Raw genomic sequence first — 22241 nt, 5'->3', positions numbered from 1 at the left:
CCTTACCCTTGTTCTTGATCCTTACTGTTCTCTACTTTGCATTGGGAAAATGTGAGTCGAGATTTCTTTAGCTTGTCCCCTTTGTGATGGATCGTGTGGTGGTCACGGAGAGGAAGCCCGAGCTCCTCCATGCTGTCTGCACACTGTGGTCTCACCAGAGAAGGCAGCAATAAAAGCAATAACTCTGCTCAGAGATGCCCATTTCTTCATTCTGGATGAACACTGAGGAGTCAGTGACTATCCTATAGCAGATGTGGGGGAAATGATCAAAGTCCTAGACTAGACTGCCCACACCCAGCGCTGTGTCCTTTGAGACACAGTCCTCAGCGGGGTGTCTGTGGGTAGACCTGTTGAACCAGGGGTCTGATGATGTCACCTCTCCCTCCCCTACTTCCCTTAGACTAGACAGAAAATTATTTCATTTCTATCTCTGTAGGAGAAAGTGGGCTGCCTAGATTTGTGGCATTTACACACTGTTCTCTTTCTGTCTGTCACTAAAGTCTTGGTCATCTATGCACTTTGAGCCCTTCCACTGTTCTGCCATGTAACCTCACTGTGTTGAGAGTTCTCTATTGACTTTTGAATGTGGTAATATGTTAAATGCTGCCCCTTGTCCCACTGAATAGCCACAAAGTGTCCATGGTGGTTTTTCTGTCATGTCTCTAAAAGGGACCTTTTTTCCAAGGATGACCTAGGATGTGATCATTCTCTGCCTTAGGGGTTGGAGTCCAGCAAGCACTTTGCTGGCAGGAGCTGGTCTCAGTTATGTTGAGTCTCTGAATCCTGTTCTCTCTGAGTCCTGTTCCCTGAGTAGGAAGGTTACCTCAGGTTAGAGCCTTGGGAAGAGTGTCTCTGGTCTCCTCACTTCCCCCTTTCCTGGGAGTAGGACACAGTGAAGCTCATCTACAGGTTCCTGGAAAGCCACTGATGGAGCCAAACACTGTCACTTCCACTCCCTGTGGCTTGGGTGGACTGAAGTAGAAATGACCCAGATCTCTGCCCTGGGTTGCTGTCTGGTGGAGTAGGAAGTGCTGGGTCTTCCCACCAAGGCTTTGGATAGGTTCTCAGTACTCTGTAAGTAAATGCGTGTAAGAGCACGGAAAAGGGGTGCATGGACCCTTCACTTCGCCCAAGATCTCAGGAGACCTTAATCTGTTTTAAAATGTCTGTTTGTAAGAACACATACTGCAGGCTAGGGTTTTGCAGAGGCTCAGGATCAAGACCAGAGTCAGGGTAGGTCCATGGGGACCTTTCTTCCTGGCTCGTGTCTTCAGGTATTCTGTGAAGTCTATAAAAGGACACTACTTTGGGGATCAGTCATTCACACCATGTGACCTCATCTAACCTTCTTTCTCAGGACTCCCATATCTAAATACTCTTGGAGTCAGAATTATGGGGCCATGGCAGGGACATTCAGTATAGAATGTTGTTTGTCCCCAAATTCTTCATGGCTTCATCTTATAGACAGTATCGCAGCTTTTTCCTTAGACACCGCTACTTGCTTTTACACCAGAGAAGAGGCAGGGATTCACCCACTGGTCTTAGGGGAGGGAGGCAGTGAAGGTGGAAATGAGGACTGCTTCCTCCTCTGCACCAGAGGGATGGGGAGGGATGCTTGCGAGTGAGCACACTTGTTTAGAGGAGGAGTTGGAATTATTCCATAGCGTATCGCACGTCTCTGGATGTTCTGTGTCTGAAATGATTCTGTGTGATATGCTGGGGTTCAGTCATTCTTGGAAAAGGAGAATACTTACCCATCGCCTTCTAAAAGGGTTTGTGTTGCTTAAGAGGTTGCCACAAACAGTTGAAGGGTTGTACCAAGGGTGTGTAGGGAGTGAGGTGATGCTGTATTGGTCTTGATGCATAACTGCACCCCAGGGAGGCTGTGTCCCAGTGGAGGAGACCCCTGGGAAAGAGGCTTGCACCCTGGCTCTAGCCCATGGCACCCATACGAGATTAGACGGGCTGACAAGCCTTTGCCCAGAGCTGCTCTTGAGTAGAAGGATCCGGTCCCTCAGCTCTGAGCGTGTCCTTCCACATCCATTTTTACTTCTCTGAGCCACGTCCCTGGGATTCAGCTGGATCCGTGTCTGAGGGTGAGAGAGGGCTGTCCACATGGCTGAGTAGGAGCAGATATGGGGCAGAAGTTGGCAGTCAGTTCCCCTGGGGTGGAGAGATGAGAATTGCCCTGTGTTAGAACTTGGAGCCATTGTCAGCTGCATGGACTCTGCCCCAAGAAAATGCATGTAGAAACCGGGATTTCCAGGTCTTCTGGTTTTGCTGGGGAAGTCAAAAATTCTTTTTGTACAAAATGTTTCAATGTTTCTAGATTTACTTATTGATAGGTGTTAGCCATCACTGCCCTGGTCAAATGAGAAATGAGGGTCTGAAAAGTAGACCTCCAGTCTGAGAGCTCTGGACACGGAAGCTCAGAGAAGTGTCTAAAATAGACAAGAGAGACCCCTAATGAGGACCCACTTTCCCCTTCCCTCCTTGGAGACCTGCCCCTTGTCAGCCAGGTCACTGCTGAGATGACACCAGCTTCCCTTGGTTTCTTGGGCCACGCCATCTTTCCCACACTGACAGTGTGTGTCAGCCTATCTTCCTGCCTGGCCATTGCTCCCTCTGGGACAGATAGAACTCATTCTCTATGTCTGAGCAGTCAGCCAAAAGTCTGCCCTGGGCAGCCTCTGTCTGACCACGCAGCCATTCTCCCAGTCATTCCCATCTCCACGTGGTTCATGCCATTATTTGCCATCCTTTTTTGCCTTCAGTACATCATGTGTGTCTGATAATGCACGCATGTCTGTGTGCACATATGTACATACCTGATCCTCCCTGGAGTTACAGGCTTCCTGAGCAACCCCAACATCTGAACCCCAGCATCACAGATGCTCATGCACGATTAGTAACAGTTTGCGGGGAAGAAATGCCTGGTGGTTAAGGCTGTGATTTTCCCACGGCATATGAATGGTTAAGACACATTTTTGTGTTGACAGTGAAGAGGAAGAAAACCTCCAAGTCAGATGCCAAGGGGACTGTGTCCAAGGTCACTGGGAAGAAAATCACCAAGATCATCGGTCTGGGGAAGAAGAAGCCATCCACAGATGAGCAGACCTCATCAGCGGAGGAGGACGTGCCCACCTGTGGTAAGACCCTGCCATGTGCTGGCAGCAAAGCAGCTGCAGACTCTCCCTGGGTGTGCTCTGGGGCCCTATGAATTACAGAAAGCACTTTCAGTTTTTAGTAGTGGAAGAATCTTCAGGGGTTTGCAATGCTCTCCCCGGTTCTTTCAAGGTTGAAAACTACATTCTCTGTATGATAACACCTTCCCCGATTCCACTCCAGTGTTTCCAGACTAGGACACAGGCACAAGGCAGGCTGAGTCTCCTTCGCTCGGACTTAAGTTGTAGATCCGTGGACAGCTGTCCATCCCACGGTCTGTCTTCCATCCGTTTGTGGGGGTGGGGAGAGCTGCTTTGTCAGGGATTCGGTAAAGCATTCAGTGTACAGCAGCAACCAAGCCAGTCCTGCCCACCATGGCCTCTGGGCCAGGGGCTAAAGAGAGGAACCAAACAGGGAAGCAAACCAGAAGAATGTTTGTGTAGCAGCCAGCGGTGGCTGCCTGGGGAAAGCACGGGGGTGGAGGGTGCCGTCTATCAAAGCACCTAAGACAGGCTGTGGCCAGGCTATCAAGTACAGCCTCCATGAGAGCAGAAGCAACATCACCGTAATGGCCCCAGTCACCACATTGAGGAGAACTGTGGAGTTCCTTCAAGGAGGAAAACTTCATAAGTGCAAAGAGAGGTGTTTGCCTTTTGATTTTGTTTTGATTGACAGTATTAGAGATGGTCTAGGCTAGTGTTCTACCATTAGGTCCTTTCCTTTCTTTAGAAGAAAGAGATCTTGGCATGGGGTACATTCCTATTATCCTAGTACCAGGGAGGCAGAAGCATACAGGTTGCCAGTAAGGCTGTATAGTGAGCACTAACCAGCCAGGGCTATATGGCAAGACCCTCTATCAGAAAAACAAAAGTAAACACAAGAATGGGATGGAACTGTCTTTGTGTATTCCTGTTGCAGACTCTACTTCCCATCTGCATTTGTGTAATTCCTTCATTCAAAGTCACTCTGTTTACAGTCCTGTCTGCACCCATTGAGCACCCTCCTTGGGACAGAATCAGGAAACAATCATAGCCTCTGTAGGTTCCAGGAGCCCGTGCACCCCAGATTCCTAGATTGTCTCTCATCAAGTGCTGGACAGGAGGACAGAATCAGGGCAGCTGGTGATGATAGCTTTCACATCACCTTCCCTTCCATGAGGAGAGAATTTGGCTTCAGTAAAGTTAACTGGACAGGACAGTGACAGAGTGGGGAGGGTCTGGGGACACTGCCACACTGCTCCTGGCCAGCCTCCATCTTCCTGGGGCTCCTGGGGACATAGTCTTGCTCCCTGCTTTTGTTATCAGCTCTTGTGATGACTGAAGTCAGGAGTTAAAGTGAATTTTGCTTCTGTTTTTTTTTTTCAACTACTAAATAAAGGAAATAGAAATTATTTTTTTTGAGACCTGGTCACGTCATGTAATCCAGGCTGGCCTTGAACTCACAGAAATCTGCCTGTCTCCCTCTCCTGAGTTCTGGGATTAAAGGCCTGACTAGAGGTAACGATGCCTTTAGGAGGAATGGTTGTGCATTAACAAGGCACGTGAGTGAGGCTGTGGATCCTCCTCTTGTAAAAGAGAACACTGAGGCTCAGAGAGAGGCATGACTTGCCCCGAGTCTCAGGGCTCGATGAAAACAGAATGGGTGACCTCCGCCCCCAGAAACCCTTCCTGACTTGCTGTCACTCACGTCCTATCAGAAGAGCACAGCCTTGCAGGCCTCCCCAGAAGCCGCTCTGTTGCCATTGCTGCTGTCACGCAGTGCCTCATCTCTATGCTGGTCACTTTCTCCAGAGTCTGGCTGATCCTGCACTCAGGGGCCCGAGGCATCTGCCGCACACAGCTCTGGCCTCTGCCACACAACTCTAAAATTGCCAAGCAGCTCTTTGCCAGACCAGGGGAAGTGTCTCTAGGGGAACAGGGAACAATGGACATTTTCAGCCCCTTGGTGCAGCTGCAGGGCTCTGGGCAGAGGAAAGGCGCTGGACTCAGGCCCAGAGGACTGACCCTACCAAGCTGAGCCCCTGCAGCTGCTGGGAGACGGTGCTAAGCTGATGGGCCAGGAGGGCAGAGCAGCTGAGCAGACAGAAAAGATTCCCTGGAGTTACTGGGTCGAGCTCGGTGCTTGTCTGTACACTGATTGCAGTTGATATGGAGGGTGGGGTGCTGTGGCCTTCTGGGTGCTCTTGCAGGGTTTTCATGGACTGGGGAGCAGACCTGCAGATGCAGCCGGGCTACCCCAGGTTCTGCCTCTGTCCTCCTGAGAGGCCTTTGAGGGATGCATTAGTGTTGGTCTGGGCAGCTCTTCCCATAGCCCTCCAGGTAGTGTACCCTAGAGATGTATCAAGACTCTACACCAAAGTGGTTTTCATCAGGCCGTCCATGGGCTGATGTAGTTCTGGGGTTCTTGTTCTTTTATAAGCCAAGCTGTGAGACCTGGAAGTGTGAGCTCCTTCCAGTTCTCCTGTCAACCCACCACAGGCACCTGACACTAGTCACACCGTTCTGGGCACAAACGTAGAGACTTTCTCTTTCTACCTCCCTGGGATCTTAGTCTTGTCCAAGCCTCCCACTGCGTTACTAGATTCAGATACTGCTCTGCTGTGTCCCCATCACCCAGCATGGGGCCCAGCACATGGTAGTAAAGCCATTGCTTTGGAAATTCGGGCTGTTTGCCTGGGACGTGGGCTCCAGCAATGTCCTGGTTTTGGTGAAAGTGGAGGTGAGCGGTGTAGTCCGAGCACCTATGTCAGTGGAGGTGAGCGGTGTAGTCCGAGCACCTATGTCAGTGGAGGTGAGCGGTGTAGTCCGAGCACCTATGTCACTTACTGTCATTGTCCATTTCTTCACCTGCTGTGTCTTGAAGTCCACAGAAGACATCCATACACCAGCCCTGCCCAGGGTCAGGTGGAAAAAATGTGGAATCTCAGCCTATAGAGTTAGCTTTGTAATCCTAATGGAACCTTGTTTAGTCTTGCCTTGCTTTCTGTAGAATTTGGAGTAGAAAGAATCTCAAAATATTAAACTGAAATTACCCAGTTTTAAAGTTATATTGGCACCTTACTCTAATATGAGTGGGATTAAAAACAAAAGTCAAGCCAGGTGGTGGTGGTGCATGCCTTTAATCCCAGCACTCAGATGGCAGAGGTAGGTGGAACTCAATGAGTTTGAGATCAGCTTGGTCCACAGAGTGTGTTCTAGGACAGCCAGGACAAACCTTGTCTCTGAAAACCAAAAACCAAAAGCAAACAAACAAAACAAACAAACAAAAACCCAACAGCCAAAAAAAAAAAAAAAAAAACACAAAAACAAAAAACAAAATGAATCAAATCAAACAATAAACCCCTCGTGTAATTGTTTATGTAGAGCTTGGGTTATAGTTCCCTGAAGCCCCCAACTTCTATGCCTGTCTGAAGTGCAGGCCTTCAGGTCCTCGCTGCACTCTGGTACCCTCTTGTGGCAGATTTCTGCTTCAGCCTGAAGATCTGACTGATCCCCTTGAAGATCTGGCAAGGCTCTGGTGTTGTTACTTGGCGTGGGACTCACTCTTTGAGTCCAGATTCCTGCCCGGGGAGCTCCGCCATTCTCTGCCTGCTCTCGCTCATCTCTGTGCTTCCTCCCCAAGAAAACAAAACTTGGGAACCCCCTTTTTGAGTAAGTGGGGTACTACAGAGGCCAGCTGACAAACACAGAAACACAGACATGTCTGAGCGCTTCCTGTTGATGTGAGTCAGGCCTGTTATCCAGGGAAACTTACTTTCTCTCTCCCTCTCTTTGAAACCTAAATCCTGAGAATGTATTAAAATATGGTAATGTCCCATGAAGTCATGGTCTAAATTAGGGGAGGACCTGTCTCATGCAATCATTCCTCTGTGGCTGAAACGCTGAGAAAGCTACAGCATCTGGTGACTGTGGCCAGATTCCGTCTGGAGACAGAGCACGGCAGAGCCAATGCCGCTGTCTGTGCCGATGGTGGGCGGTGTCCCGCGACAGCTGTGTGCACGTGGCGAAGCAGCTCTCAGCTGTGAGCCTAAGAGTCGTGGGCAGTTCAGGGGTGTTGCTGCTGAGTTCCCCAGGTGTGCACTAGTCTCTCTCTATGCTATTCTCACTACTGACGCATGTCCTAGTACCTTCTGTCTAGCCTGCGCTGGCGGAGGCTACCTGCCTGCTTTAGTGTCCGAGGCTATCTGCCTGGCCTGGTGTCCAGGGCTATCTACCCAGGCTGCTGTCTGAGGCTACCTGCCTGGCCTGGTGTCTGAGGCTATACCTGCCTGCTTTAGTGTCCAAGGCTAACTGCCTGGCCTAGTGTCTGAGGCTACCTGCCCCAGCTGGTGTCTGAGGCTCTCTACAGTGTAGTCACTGGGGTTCCCATACTTGTGTTTCTTCTACTCCTTGTATAGGCCCAGCCAAGAGCAGCTCAGCCGCTGGCTCTGAAGACCTGCACAAGTCATGCCCTTTCCACTTTCCATATTTGGCAGCTCCCTGAAGCCCATGGTGCCCTAAATTAGTGATTGTTCATTAGTTAGTTTGTTTTTGAAGGTAGGGGTTCCTGTGCCATCCAGGTTAATTTTGAACTCGTGTCTTCCTACATCTACCTCGTCAGTGCTGGAAATATATTCATGTACACCCACACTGGTTAGTTGTTGTTGCTGTCTTATATAGCCAAGGCTGGCCTTGAACTCGTGATCCTCCCCGGCCCTCCCCGCTGCTTGCTGGGATCACAGGCATGTGCAGTCACTCCCAGGGAGGGCGACTCTTTAACAGTGGTTAAACAGTTCATGCATGTGTGAGCCTTGCCTACAGAGTATATCAAGTTACTCGAGGGCTTCCTGCCATCCTGTTTGTGGACTTGTGCTCAGAAAACACTTAGGCTCTGTTGACACAGGTGACATCTACTCAGAAGTCCAGCGTGTGACTTTCGGCATGATTGATTGCTGTAGGTAGTGGTCAGAACACCGAGAGCTACAGTTCAGCTAAGATGTTCATCTGACGGCATTTTAATGCCGAGCTTTCTTTCTAAAATAATAGCAAACCTGAGCAGTTCCATCAACACATTAAAAAGAGCAGGATCAGTGCAGTGTTCTACAGGCTGAAAATCCACAGAGGCCTGCAGCTGTACTGGAAATAACCTTCCTTCCTTCTCTGTCTCCTCTGCTTTCATGGAGGTATCGGGTCTGACTGTGGCCTCTGGTAGGGCACCCCACACCTGAGGGTGCCTCCTCCTTCCCGGGTAGTCCTTGGGGAACAAGTTTAAAAGCTGCCTGAACACAAGAGAGCAGCAAGCCCCCTGCTCTGGAGCCCACAGGCTTAGTCATCGACTAGCATGGCGAATGGTAACTTTGTTCACCACGAGGTGCACTTTAAGGTGTGTGTGTGCAGGAGACCCACGCCTAGGTGAGGACCACTCTTGGCAGATTTGGTTAGTCACTGAGCAGTATCTAGAGAATCCTCATCAGAGACGTACAGAGCTCTGCCTGGCACCGAACATGTGAGTGTCGATGTGCAAGAGCTGAGAGCGGCTGAGTGACGTTCAGTGTTCTTCACCTCCTTCCCCTTCACCTGCGGCTTGCCCTTTCCCGCTGTTTAATCCCTTCCTGATCTCTGAGTGTTGGTATCTGCAGTGTGGAACAGTTGGAGGCCACAACAGCCACTGCCCCTGGGGCCACAGTCACCGTGGACCCTCCAACTCATGCCTCAGTCTTTCTAGAATAATGTGCTTTGTAATAGCCCCAAATTCTCATTTTCCTGTGTTTGAGGCTTTTTCTCTTTTCGGGGATAGTTCTCCCTGTAATTCTGTCACGTGTGACATCACATCTCTGTACGATACCCTGAAGATACCATCCTGCCTGTAATACCAGGATCACCATCACACAGACCCAGACTCAGGCAGCCAGGCTTCATCTGTGTTAGTCCCCCCAGGAGATGAAGCCCTCGCTTCCACATGTGGGGATTGGAACACAGAGACCAGGAGGAGGCCTCAGGCCCGTGGGTGGGGAGCTCATACCAGCCACATTCCGTCACTTGCTGGAACACATCCAGCGCTGGGGAGCTCACCACTCCCCAGGCCTCCCACTTCCTGGAGAATTTTCATCTTCAGATACTCCTATTTCGCTGTCTTCCATGCTCTGCTTACAGTGTTTGCAGTTAGATCGTTTTGCATGCCATTTCTCTTTCGTTACATGCAGGCAGCTGTCAGTCCCCATTGCCTTCTGGCCATCGCATATCCACGGTCACTATCTCAAGGTGATTTCCAGGTTTCCATGTAAACACCAAGCCCCTGAAACTGGTTCTTACACATGAAATGGCTCTGCACCAGAGTGAAACGCTTCCAGGTCCTGTGGAGAGCTGGCTGTGTAATAATGGTTCTTCTCTCTTTAGTAACACTTAAAACCTGGGGCGTGAGCATGTGTTTCATGGCACTTCCCTGGTCTGAAAGAGACCACAGACGAGGGACATGGGCAGGGCTCACTGGTACCTTGGCTTGCTCAGGAGACTGAGCTGTGGCATCCTCTCTCCACAGGGTACCTGAATGTGCTCTCCAACAGCCGCTGGCGGGAGCGCTGGTGCCGAGTGAAGGACAGCAAGCTCATTTTCCACAAGGACAGGACCGACCTGAAGACCCACATTGTCTCCATCCCTCTACGTGGCTGCGAAGTGATTCCGGGCTTGGATTCCAAGCACCCGCTGACCTTCCGGCTGCTTCGCAATGGACAGGAGGTGGCCGTGTTAGAGGTAAAGGATTCCTTGGGGCCTCTGTTCAGAGATGTGTGCACAGGCTTTCTCAACACCACCATGATTCGGTCCTTTACAGAAGACTCTGGCTCCCTGCAGGGTCTGATTTTGATCCAGCTCCTTCCCTCCCTTGGTCCATTCTGTTTTGTACTTTTGTTCTGTGTTTCTCTTTGAGAGAGTCAGGGATTGCACAGGCTGCCTAGGCTCCTCTCTCCTTCTCATTGTTCTCCTCTTCTTCTTTTTGGTTTTTCAAGGCAAGGTTTCTCCGTGTAGTCCTTGCTGTTCTGGAACTCACTTTGTAGACCCAGACTGACCTCCAACTCAGAAATCCGCCTGCCTCTACCTCCTGAGTGCTGTGATTAAAGGAGTGTGCCACCACTGCCTGGCTACTTGACTGCTTTTGGAGAACTAATTCACCAGTCTTCCGTCTTGTTATTTTCTACCTGCCATTAATCCAGACTTGTTTTTCCTATTCCCTGCTCCCTTATTCTTGTTATGACTAAGATACACACACACACACACATCATGCATTCACAGATGTCAAGATTGTTTGCTTCCCAGGGTATATGTCAGTGTGTTCATGCCATGAGGTCAGCGGAAGTGAGACTGTGTTAGGCATGGAACAGTGGGCTGACATGTAGGCTGTCTGTCTGCCACATGGAGAGCAAAACCTTAAATGGCTGTGGTGTGGGTATGAGACTCTGACCAGGGTCAAGGTGTTCAGTCAGGTAGTCAACGAGGTCTTGAATTTCAAAATGTGGTACTTATTTCCAGAATTGCTTTCATGGTAGGTTTTTGTTTCATTTAGTTTTGTTTTGATGGGGAACCAAGAAGATGACTGAGCCCCCTGGCGGCTGCTGTGTAACAAACTGTGTCCCAGGCCTGGCTTAGTCCAGGTCTGGGATGCAGTGCTCAGCTGACCTGACGGCAGCCAAGTCTGTTTCTCCTCTTGGCCTTTACCTGCCTGTGATGGACTAGGGTCAGTGGCCTTTGCAAACCTTAACATGATCTGAGACCTTTGGGGGAAGACAACTGAGACCTTGGAGGGAGCCGTCCTCAGCAGATGCCTGTCTCAAGGGGAATCTTCAGCGGCACGTGTCAGAGGCCCCAGGGGAGAGGAGGCAGGGGCTGACACAGGAGGAGGAGAACTGGACTGGGTGTCCAACCAAGGAGAGGAGCCCAGAGTGGAGTGGTGTGAGTTACCTCTGTGGGCGTGCTTAGTACTGAGTCTACAAAGAGAAGAAAGTTCCATAGCTTCAGAATATCTGCAGCCCTAGCAGGTGCTTGTTTATTTCTCAAGCATAGCGGAGAGTGAACTCATTCTCCTGACGGACAAGAAAGAGCTTGTTGAGCTGGCGTCTTCCAAGTCATCGACGGTTTCTCCAGAACTGAGGGGACATAGTGCTCACGCACAGGGCTGTGGGCTGAGGGGACGCAGTGCTCACGCACAGGGCTGTGGGCTGAGGGGACACAGTGCTCACGCACAGGGCTGTGGGCTGAGGGGACACAGTGCTCACGCACAGCTGTAGGACTGGGTGACAGTGCTCACGCACAGGGCTGTGGGGCTGAGGTGACCTGGGTTCTGTTCTCAAGCCCTATCGGTGGTCGTGCCATGGGCCAGCAAGGAAGGCTGGAGGGTGTAGCCTGTGCTTCTTCACGTTTTAACTTTAATCTATAGATGCTTTTGGACCTACAGAACCAGTACAAAGAAGGGCCTCGTTTTTCCCCACTGTGGTGTTTCCTGATGTCCCAACACACAGATTTCCACACACTTTTGTGAATTTCCTCCCCTTCTACTCTTAAATAATTCAATGTGTGTTTGTAAAAATTAAAAATAAAAACAAAAGCAAGGGACACCACTTTGCTAGAACCACAGTGATGGCAAGAATGGAAGTTAATACTGGTGCCATGCTCTCCCATGATGCCTAGGTCTTAATCTGAATTTTCCAGTTATGCCAGCACGGCCATAGTGCCTGATGTATATATGAAAACCGTGTGGCTATTTATCCTCCAAGCCTGCCAGTGACTCCATCCATTTGATACTACCGATACTCCCTAGGGCACAGACCCTTTTATATTATAGAAGATCCTTCCTTTGGAATGTTCCTTCCCCTCCTGATGCTGGGCTATGCTGGCACCCTTGCAGGCACCAGGTGGAACTGGCACCGCCATATGGTGTGTCCTGTAGGGAGGTGTCATGTATTCCCTAGTGATGTGATTCATCTGAACACGGTCTTAGCTACTCTTCTATTGCTCTGATAAAACACTATGACCAAGGCTCCTTACAGAAGAAAATCTTGTTTGGGTTTAGAGTTCCAGAGTAACAAGAGCCCATCATGTGGGGAGAGGGATGGCAGCAAGCAGCGTGCTTGGAGCAGAAAACTATGCGTTCACATCCTTTACCGTAAGCATGAAGCAGAGAGAAAACTGGAAGTTTATGAGGCTTTTGTCTTTCAAAGCCTGCCCCCAGTATCATACTTTCTCATCTTCCATCCAGGCTGCAGCATCCAAAACTTCCCAAACAGTGCCTCCAACTGGGGTCTCCGGAGTGCTCAACTGCCTGAGACTCTGGGAGACATTTCCCACATAAACCCCCGTAGATACCTTGGGCCCTTTCCAGGCTGAAAGCCTCCCCATGCCCCTCTGTCATGTGGACAGAGCCCTCGAGACTATTCTGTGTCAACACTGGAGGCTGGCCTGCAGCAGTCCCTCTGCTGATGACGGTGGCTGAGTGAGGATATTCATTCCTCAGTCCTTCTCCCTGAATTAGTAAGCTTCTACTGAGAAAAGTTCTCAGTAACTATCCATTCACCTGTGTGTGTAGTAATTTCAGGGGGTCTCAGCCCCTGACAGTATTCCTTTACTTGCTATGCACCCTCAGTCTTTGAACACACTCTGAGGCATGTCCTCAGGTTTGATTCCCAGCACCTACATTTCAGCTCACAACCATCTGAAACTCCATTTCTGGGGGACTCAATGCCATCTTCTGATCTCCTTGAGTACCATGCATACACATGGCTTGTGTACCATGCATACATGTAAGCAAAAACATCCATATGCATAAAATACAAAAATCTAAAAAAAACTAGCAAATGCTCCCATGACTCCCAGGTGAGATTTAGCCCATGCTCACCGCCCCAGCTCCAGGGATGCAGTGGATCTATGTCGCCTTTAAGCAATTTGTATCACACTGCTCACAGACCCCATTTAAGTGCTCCATAACCACACCAACACAAACCAGGAAGCCAGCTCTTAAAGGAGCCACACACTCTTTGCTGCTGCTGCTGAGTCAGGAAGCCTTCTTTTATAGGAATCATGCCTCTGCTTTCTTCTAGCAATCAGAGTTCACCTGAGAAAATGCTACCAAGAAACCATGCTTATCTCTGTTCTTTTGTGTCTAGAATTCCTTCCCAAGTTCTCTCAGGTCTTATGTGGATGTAGTTGACTCACGTTGGCACCATTTTGTAAATGGAGACTGCTCTTTCATTTCCCAGCTGCCCAGACCCAAATAATAACACAGAAACTATATTAATTACAACACTGTTTGGTCAATGACTTGGTGTATTCATAGCTAGCCTTTTTCTTAAGTTAACCCATTTCTATTCATCTGTCTATCACCACGAGGCTGCGGCTTACCGGTAAAGGTTCTGGGCATCTTTCTCCTAAAGCAACTATATGGTGTCTCTGCATGTTTTCTTTCCCTTCCTGTTACACCTCTTTGTCTTTGGTTAAATGAATCATGCTTTTGTCCCCATGGCAGGCATCATCTTCTGAAGACATGGGCAGATGGATTGGCATCTTACTGGCAGAGACAGGATCTTCAACAGATCCAGGAGCCCTGCACTATGACTACATAGACGTGGAGATGTCAGCAAATGTTATACAGACGGCCAAACAGACCTTTTGGTAAGACTCCTGCACAGCCTGTGGAAGGTCTGAACTAGCAACATTCTTCTTCTGCTGTTTGACAATAGGTGCTGGGTGAGCGTGCAAACTAGAGCACACCTGAGGACTTTTCCTTGGTCAGGTGCTGGCCCTGGTGGCTCTGATGTTGGTGGGATTTCTGCTAGAGTAGGTTTGTCAAACTTTTCTGAAGATGGTAGCACTGGCTTCGTGGGGGCAGACAGTTCATTACAGTCACTTAGTTCTGCCCTTGTAGTCAGAGACAATAAGGAGCTGTGTCTATTTTCATTTGCACCAACAGGTCATAGTCCTGATTTTGTTCTGTGGGCAGCTGGGTAGCTGTTGCCATCTTCTGTGTGGCAGGGGCCTTCTAGAAAGCAGAGAGGATTCTATGTGTTGCTGAAATAATGCCCAAGATTATTTTTTTGTTTTTCTTTTCTTTCTCTCTTTATTTTTTTCCCGAGGCAGGGTTTCTCTGTGTAGCCCTGGCCATGCTAGAACTCTCTCTGCCAGGTTGGCCTCAAACTCAGAGATTCACCTTTCTCTGCTTCTCAAGTCCTGGGATTAAAGGCATGGGCCACCACTGCCCAACAAAGCCCAAGATCTTAAATCTGTGAGTTTGGCACTTTCTAAATTTAAGTGGTGACAAATAATGCTACTTTGTGCAAAGCATGCATTTGAGCCAGAATGCTTGATCACAATAATAATGAGGGGTTTGGAGCAGCAGTTTCTGTGGGGTCCTCAGCCCATGCTGGCCTTCAGTATCACTGGGCATTCAGCATCCTCAGCTGTTCCACAAGGTCGTGGCTTTTTCCATACTCACCTGAGGTGTGTTCTCCTTCTGTGATGTTTTGACATGTGCTTTGTTGTCCAGGCTGTGGTGATGAACAGGCTTCTCCACAGCACTGTGCCCCTGGCATGTGTCCCCCTCAGACAGTGACAGTAGAGAATGCTGGATGCATCTGGGGTAAGCCTTTGCTAGGTGGACTCCAGTAGCTCTGATGATGTGAGTGCCACAGTGAGCCCCACCTGGCCAGAGACGCAGAACTGCACAGTGGATAAAAGGAGGACTCCCAGGCAGCAGGTTGCTCACGAGTTGCATGGCTGCCATTACCAAATTTCTTTTTTTTTTTTTTTTTTAACCTTGAAAGACAAGCAATGGGCTAGGGATGCAGCCCAGTTGGTATAGTACTTGCCAAAGCTTGTCCAAGGCTCTGAGTTTAATCCCGGCACCACACAAACTGGTGCACTCCTCTAATCTGGTAGGTGGAGGCAGGAAGATCTGTAGTTCAAGGTCATCCTTGGTTACACAGTGAGTTGAAGATTTTCCTGGAATACATGAGATCACATCTCAAAAAAAAAAAAATGGGCCAACTGGTAGACTTTGGGCCTTTTAGACATACATAACCTTAGACTGGACTCATTGCTCCTGTGGCTGTAGGAAAGCAGTTAGTAACTCTGGTGTCATCAAAGGGCGGCTTGCTCAGAGGGTGGTTTCTACATTTATACCAGTCCTGGGAGCTCAACGGTTCCCCAGCTCACAGGGGCAGGATCACGGGGGGGGGGGCACTCTGATGTACACAGTGGTCATGTGACAGGATGAGGGCCATTCTCTAGGAGAATGTCAGCCTGTGACATCCATGCCAGTATACAGAGCATCTGACAATCAGTCACCAAGAGACGGCCACTCTTTAAATTTTGGGGTAGCATCGAAGACTGTCCACAGCCACACTAGAAGCTGTGGGTTATTCCTACCTCCCAGCATCCCATCCCTGTGAGGCTGTGTTCTCTCACTTATCTCTCCCAAACAGCAGAGTGTGGCCAGCGGGTGCAGAAGCAAGAGTAGGACCCAGCTGCTGACCTCAGAGAGACATTTATAGACCTGAAAACCAATGTCCTCTTCTTTAGTAATTTATTTATGTGTGAAAAGCATCACACATACACACACAGAGGTCTATATGTATAAATGTATACATAAATTCATATGTACACAAATATGTATTCACTGTGATAAAATGTGATAAACTCATGATTGTTGTTTTTAAATAAGTACACTTCTCACATTTTCTTTTAAATTCAGTAGGTAGTGGGCAGGAACTCTTCACAGAAGAGCTGGACCCAGTCACGAGTCCTTTAATGCTAGGAAGTCTGAATAAAGCATTCTGGGCCAGTTGTAATGTGCCCAAATGCTCCCAGACACATAGATCAGTCCCTGTATCTGACCTCTTCTTTTTACATTTAAAAAGTATTTAAAAAATATTTTCATGCAGTATATTTTGATTGTACTTTTTCTTCTTCCACAACTCCTCCAAGATCTTTCAACCCACACCCACTCAACTTTATGTTATCTCTCTCTTGAAACAAAAGCAAAAGCAAAAAACCAAGAAAACAAAACAAAGCCCCAAAGACAAAAACTACCAAATCATAACCAAAACAGTATACACACAGATACACCCGGGTCCTTTTTGTGTTGGCAACTACTCCTAGGCATGGGGCCAGCTATAGAATGTGGTTGGTACGCTTGGTGACACTCCATTGAAGAAAATGGGTTTTCCCTTTCTTAGCAGGAATCAACTGCAGATAGCTTCCTTTTGGGATGGGGTATTGAAACAGGGTCCTTTTACATAGCTCTAGCTGCCCTGGAACTCACTACATAGACCAGGCTGGTCTCATACTCACAGAAACCCATCTGCTTCTGCTAACTGAGCGCTGAAATTAAAGGCGTGCACCACCATGCCTGGTACAATTAACTTCTTGGTTCAGGGTGGAGCCCTGTGTCTACTTTTCTTCCATGCTGATATTTTGTCTGATTTAAACCTGTGCAGATCCTGTGTGTGCTGCCACAGTCTCTGTGAGCTCATACATATATTCTGCTCTGTCTGGAAGACGCTGCTTCCCTGAAGTCACCCACCATCTCTGGCTCTTACAATATTTCTGTCTCCTCTTCTTCATAGATCCCTAAACCTTGAGGGGCGTTTGATAAAAACATCCCCTTTAGGACTGAGTGGTCCCAAGTCTGTCACTCTCTATACATTGTCCAGTTGTATATATCTGTGTCAATTGCCATCTACTGTAAGAAGCAGCCTCTGATGAGGGCTGAGCAATGCGCTGATCTTTGGGTATAGCAATAGTTCATTAGGAATCATTTTATTGCTGTATATCTTCAACAGAATAACTGTTGCAAGTTTCCCCTAGGACCTGTTGACTCTTAGGTTCTTAGTCCACTTTAGTAGGTATGTGTTCCATCTTATAGTGGGCCTTAATGTCAATTTAAAAAAAAGGGGGGGCCGGGCGGTGGTGGCGCACGCCTTTAATCCCAGCACTCGGGAGGCAGAGGCAGGCGGATCTCTGTGAGTTCGAGACCAGCCTGGTCTACAAGAGCTAGTTCCAGGACAGGCTCCAAAACCACAGAGAAACCCTGTCTCGAAAAACCAAAAAAAAAAAAAAAAAGGGGGGGGGGGGGGGTGGTTACTACCATAACATTTATGCCACTGTTGCACCAGTATGCAAATTGCTGTTGTAGGTCAATGGGGTTTATAGCTGGGTTAGAGTAATGATTATTTTTCTCCTCCTATAGTGTGTATAGTACCTTCCAGCACGTGGTGAAACTTCTCTTTGGGCACTAACTCTAATTTTTGAGGGTTTGATGGGGTAAGTAAATGGTATCTGCAGCAATAGGATCTTACCGTCAGGTTGTAGAGATAATCAAAAGCACTGGCAATAGCCTGTAACATTGGGGTAGCTATGAGATTCCTTGGGCCAATGACTCGATAAGATGTAACCCATTTCTGCAACTGGGGCTTTTCCTTGGTAGCATGAGATGCCAAGTTGGTGCATTGTCTCCCCATTATATGGTATCTCCGCTTAAGTCCCTTTTATATATTTTAGGATGCTTCTACTATAGTAGGTTTCCAAATGGCCTTTAAAAGGCCTTCAGTGTTCGTTGTCCCTTCCATTTTCCCTCTTATCCCCTGTCCTATCCTGTCCCTCCCCATTTAATTCTCTTATTCTAGTTCCCCTTTATAACTCTACATCCTACTTTCCCTTCCTTGGGATAGCCCCACCTCCCCTCTGGTCCCTTGCAAGTTATGTGACTCCTGTAGAAATTTTAAATGAAAATTGTACAGCAAAGGACACCCTCATTCTAGCAACGTGGAAGCCTATAGAATTGGGGAGGGGACATCACCAATTAAACATCTGACAAAAGGCTTAGTATCTAGAATATGCATAGATCTAAAAAAAAACCCTGAACATTAAGAAAACAAATAATCCAGTTTTTGAAACAAAGTATAGACACACCTTAGGGTTTTTATGGTAAAATATGATGGCCAAACACAGCTTGAGGAGGAGAGAGTTTATTTCGGCTTATAGTTTCACATTACAGTCCATCACTGAAGTCAAGGCAGAAACTTAAGTGGGGAGCCTCATACTGTGAGATCTCCAGCTTGAAATATTAATAGTTGTTATCTGTACTTATGTGGACGTTACTAAAATCCCCAAAGGAAAACTCACTTGCTGTTGACTCTAATCAGCAAACAGACCTGCACATTCAGGAGAAACCCTGCATTTACCTCTGTACACGGCCCAGCTTTTCCTTTATAACTGAGCAGGGTTTTAATCTAAACCAAATGAGGGGTGGCCACAGCCTGGAGAAAGGAATGCAGGTTGCTGTATCAAACACTCTTCATTAAAAAGGCGTAAACCATGAACTTAGCTTAGGAATCTTTTCTTTAAAGCTCATTAGAATCTTTTTAGGGATGTTAGCTAGCAATAAAGTTAATTTTCATGTTTTAGTTTTCTAGCCAAGCATTCCCATAAAACTTATCAGAGAGGAGACTGAACAAGGGAACAGCCTTCAGAATGCGGCCGCTTGCCAAGGCAATAGAGAGTCTGGGATTAAGTTAATTTTTCACTTTTTATAACTTGGCGGCCGTGTGGTGATTCTTCGCCAGACGATTAGGAGAATTATCAGCCATTGTGCCTGACTGAAGGAAGGAAGGCAATAATGTTCTGAAAAGGAACAGGAAACAGGAAAAAAAACATACAGGACTCCCCTGGGAGATTGGCACGTAACAGTGTGGATGGTGCTGGAACTGGGGACACGTCCTGAGGCTGACCAGAGACCATGAGTCAGGTGACAGAAGGCAGTGCCTTGGTTTCCCCTGCACGGCTCACGAGTGTTGCCCATCGCAGGTCCAGAAGGATGTGGTGGTAAAGATGTTTCTGTCTGACTAAAGAGGGCCAGTCTGAGAGAGCCAACTTCCAGCCACCATCTTCAGGTCCCTGCAGGTCTCTGCGTTTACATACAGGTTCCCTGGGATGCTTGTATGTTGTGGACTCAGCTCTTTCCCACTTACACACTTGGCTGTCAGTCATTGTGGAAAGATTGCTAGAGGGGATCATTGCCCCTCTGCTTACTCTTGGCTCTGCAGGAGTTCTCTTACCACCCTGTGCCTCTCTCTGTAAACCTTAGGCTGCTCTGGCAGTGGAGAAGGCCTCTGCCAATGAGGAAGTGTGTGTATATGCTCTTTAAGTCCTTTGGGCATCCCCATTGAAGGAAGTGGAAGTGTGCCCAGTTAGGGTACCCTGTGCTCTTCTGACTGTCCTTGATACTTCCTGATATCTGAGCATAAGTATGAGCCCTGGACCTGGTGCCAGAGCCTGACATTGTGGAGTGAAGACGAGGGCCCAGCTGTGGGGATGGGAAAGAGCTGTGTGAACTCACATGCAGTGCTGAGTGCTCAGCAGTGGCTATGCTCGGCTCTAGCAGGTGCAGGCACGCCGGGGGTCCTGCCATACTTCTGTTTACCTCACTCCCAGCCTTCCCCCAAGACAGCCTTCCACTGAGTCTTTCCGTCCACCCTTTAAACATGTGTGTGAAACATTCAGGAACTCCTAAGCGGCTAGTCAGGCTTTCCTTTCTGCATTTTTTCCTTCCTGTGACTTTAGCTTTCCTACACTTAATTTGACATAGATTAAGTGCAGAATAATTATATCACTGTTCATAAGCTAAGAAGTCTTAAGTTGTTGCATCTGCCAGAGGAGCCAAGCTTGCCACCTTCTTCCAGCAGGGGGCAGCAGTGCACTGTGAGAGTGTGGCCATTAGGGTGTGCAGTGCAACACAGGTGGTTGGCTGTGCTGCCCCAAGCTACTTTCCTCGAGAAACAAAGTTTGGGGAGAAATGCATTTCTGTTAACTTTGTGTGATTTTAGTTTCCCACTTAGGAAAAAATGCTGCCTTGGTTCTTTCTTCCTGGGTTTTCACAGTTCTCCAGAAACAAGCCCAGCTTCCTGAGAGGCTGGCCCATCTCTCCTCATTGTGCTCTGGACACTGGGGTGGTAGAACACTTCAGGAGCTGAGGAGCCTCCCCTCCTCCCAGCAGTCCTGACACCACACAGCCTGGGAAGGAGGGGGATGGGGGGAGCCAGGGTGGAGCTGGAGTCTGGTGAATACAGCCTGCCCTGCACTGCGCTTCGCTTGACTTTTCTTGGTGACTTTTGATGCCTCTGGGCAGTGGCAGATGGAGAACCAATATGCTCTGTCTGGCTCTCTGGGGAGCGTGCATGGGGAGGAGAGGAAAATGGTCCTTTCTCTTTTACATGCAGACTCTTGCTCTCCACCTCTGGCTGCCGGGTACGGGCTCTTCTCACATCAGGTGGCATCCCAGTTCTCTGTGGACTCCAACAGGGGCCCACTGAAGGACAATTCTGAAACGTCCACCAGGACACAGTGTCAGGCCCTGAAGATCAAAAGCTCTGTCCCCAGGACCCACTCACAAATCCATTCTCATTAAAGAGCAGATGTTAACTTGAGGTTCTTACACCCCACCGACTCTTCTTAGACCCTAGGAAGTGCTTTGTTTGCTACTCCACTGGTGTGTTAGGAATCCACCAGGATGCAGCTCTTGGGTAGGAGAGGTACAAGAGCTGCCACCTCTTCCCTGGGTACAGTGCCCTCCCTGGATATGGCACCTTCCTTGGGTACACGCCTTCTCTAGGTCTGGTGATTCCCTGGGTGTGGCACTTTCCCTGGATCTAGTGCCCTCCCTTGTGAACCCCGTGCCTGGGTACAGCTTCCTCCTGGGTTTGCTCCTCTGGGTATGGTGCCTTCCCTGGATGAACTGCCTTCCTGGTGTCTCCCATCCAGGAGCTCTTCCACCCTCTCCTCTCAGAGCTGAAAGTCCCTGACTCTGATCATAAGGCCGTTTCCTTATCCACTCGCACCCCACCCCCAAATCCGGCAGGCTTTCCAGGGATGGGATGGGCAAAGGTGGCTGGCTCCCATTATCATCAGGAAATCCCAAGATTTTAGGGAACCAAGACCCAAGCATGTATGTCACACGCATCACAGCAGCACAGGATTCTGAGGCCTCAGCATGACTGCTCTCAGGGTCTCCAGAAGCTCAGGGAGCAGCTGAAGTATGCTGTGTGGCTGCCAGAGCTCAGTGAGGGCTTGCTATGCAGCCACGAACATCCCACAGCAGGCCAGGAAGTGGCGGAGGCTATGCTGCCCCCTTCCTTTGGGAGTGGCCAGTCTCTATAGACAGGTTGAAACTGGTTCATTGCTGTGAGAGGAGCAGCCTGTCAGAAAGAGCTGCTGTGCCCTCCCTGGGTGTATGCTTTCCCTGGCTGTGGTTAAAATAGTGGTTGGTACCTGTCTGGGCCGCTCCACTTGTAGATGCCGCTGTGTATCCCCATACATGGTGTTCATTGTCTGTGCTGGAGCCTGTCTTGGCTCTGGGTGAGGATTGTCCCCAGTCCCTTGAAGATGACATATGCATCTGCCTAAGGTCCTAAAGGTTCTGCCTCTGAGCCTGGCATGGCCTTTGGTTGCATCAAGGTTCACAGAGGCCCTGCTGGTTAACTCGCATGTCCATGTTTTCTCTCTCTCAGCTTTATGAACAGGCGGGCAGTGTCCACGAGCCCATACTTGGGGAGCATCTCCAATGGCTACGCCCACCCCAGCGGGACAGCATTGCACTATGATGACGTCCCCTGTGTCAACGGCTCGGTGAGTGTCCTTTACGAGCCAATGGTCAGTTTTGTTAGAAGGCAAATTGCTAGTTACTTCTGTCCTGGAGTGCCTAGTTTTCCATTCTAGTGAACTGAGATGGAGAATTATACCACTGCTCCCCCAAACCCTGGCCTCTGATGTGAACAGCAGGTCACGTGACCCCTAGTGGACAGCTCGTCTACTTCTGTTATCGTCATCACGTACAGCTCGTCACCCAAGATGGAAGCCGGCGACTTAAGTTAAAATAAATAGACGGAGCTGGAAGAATATTCAGTTTCACAGCTGGCGTCAGTCAGACACAACAGTCTACGTTACTCTGAATAGTTACGCCCACTACGGCTGCAGCCGCCACCCTGCTATCAGACAGACAGACACACGAATGCGGGGATGCTCTGTGGCAGCTTCGCTGTCAAGCAGGCCTCAAGTGTGTCC

General features: G+C 48.9%; 1 protein-coding gene across 3 annotated transcripts in view; it reads left to right on the top strand.

Moving 5' to 3' along the window:
* Positions 1 to 22241, top strand: part of Afap1 (actin filament associated protein 1) — a 114537-nt gene that overhangs the window by 74087 nt on the left and 18209 nt on the right. For all 3 annotated transcript variants that reach the window (XM_050141108.1, XM_050141110.1, XM_050141109.1), the window contains exons 9-12: positions 3000 to 3149; positions 9682 to 9893; positions 13654 to 13799; positions 21689 to 21806. In XM_050141108.1, coding sequence (XP_049997065.1) covers positions 3000 to 3149; positions 9682 to 9893; positions 13654 to 13799; positions 21689 to 21806 — 626 coding nt within the window. The remainder of the gene's footprint in view (positions 1 to 2999; positions 3150 to 9681; positions 9894 to 13653; positions 13800 to 21688; positions 21807 to 22241) is intronic.

This window comes from Alexandromys fortis, unplaced genomic scaffold (assembly GCF_014885135.2).
Source record: "Alexandromys fortis isolate MF-2015 unplaced genomic scaffold, M_Fortis_MF-2015_v1.1 scaffold_7, whole genome shotgun sequence".
In the NCBI taxonomy this organism is placed as follows: domain Eukaryota; kingdom Metazoa; phylum Chordata; class Mammalia; order Rodentia; family Cricetidae; genus Alexandromys; species Alexandromys fortis.
The sequence above is the reverse complement of the archived record's forward strand: the minus strand, read 5'-3'. Positions and strand labels throughout refer to the sequence as shown.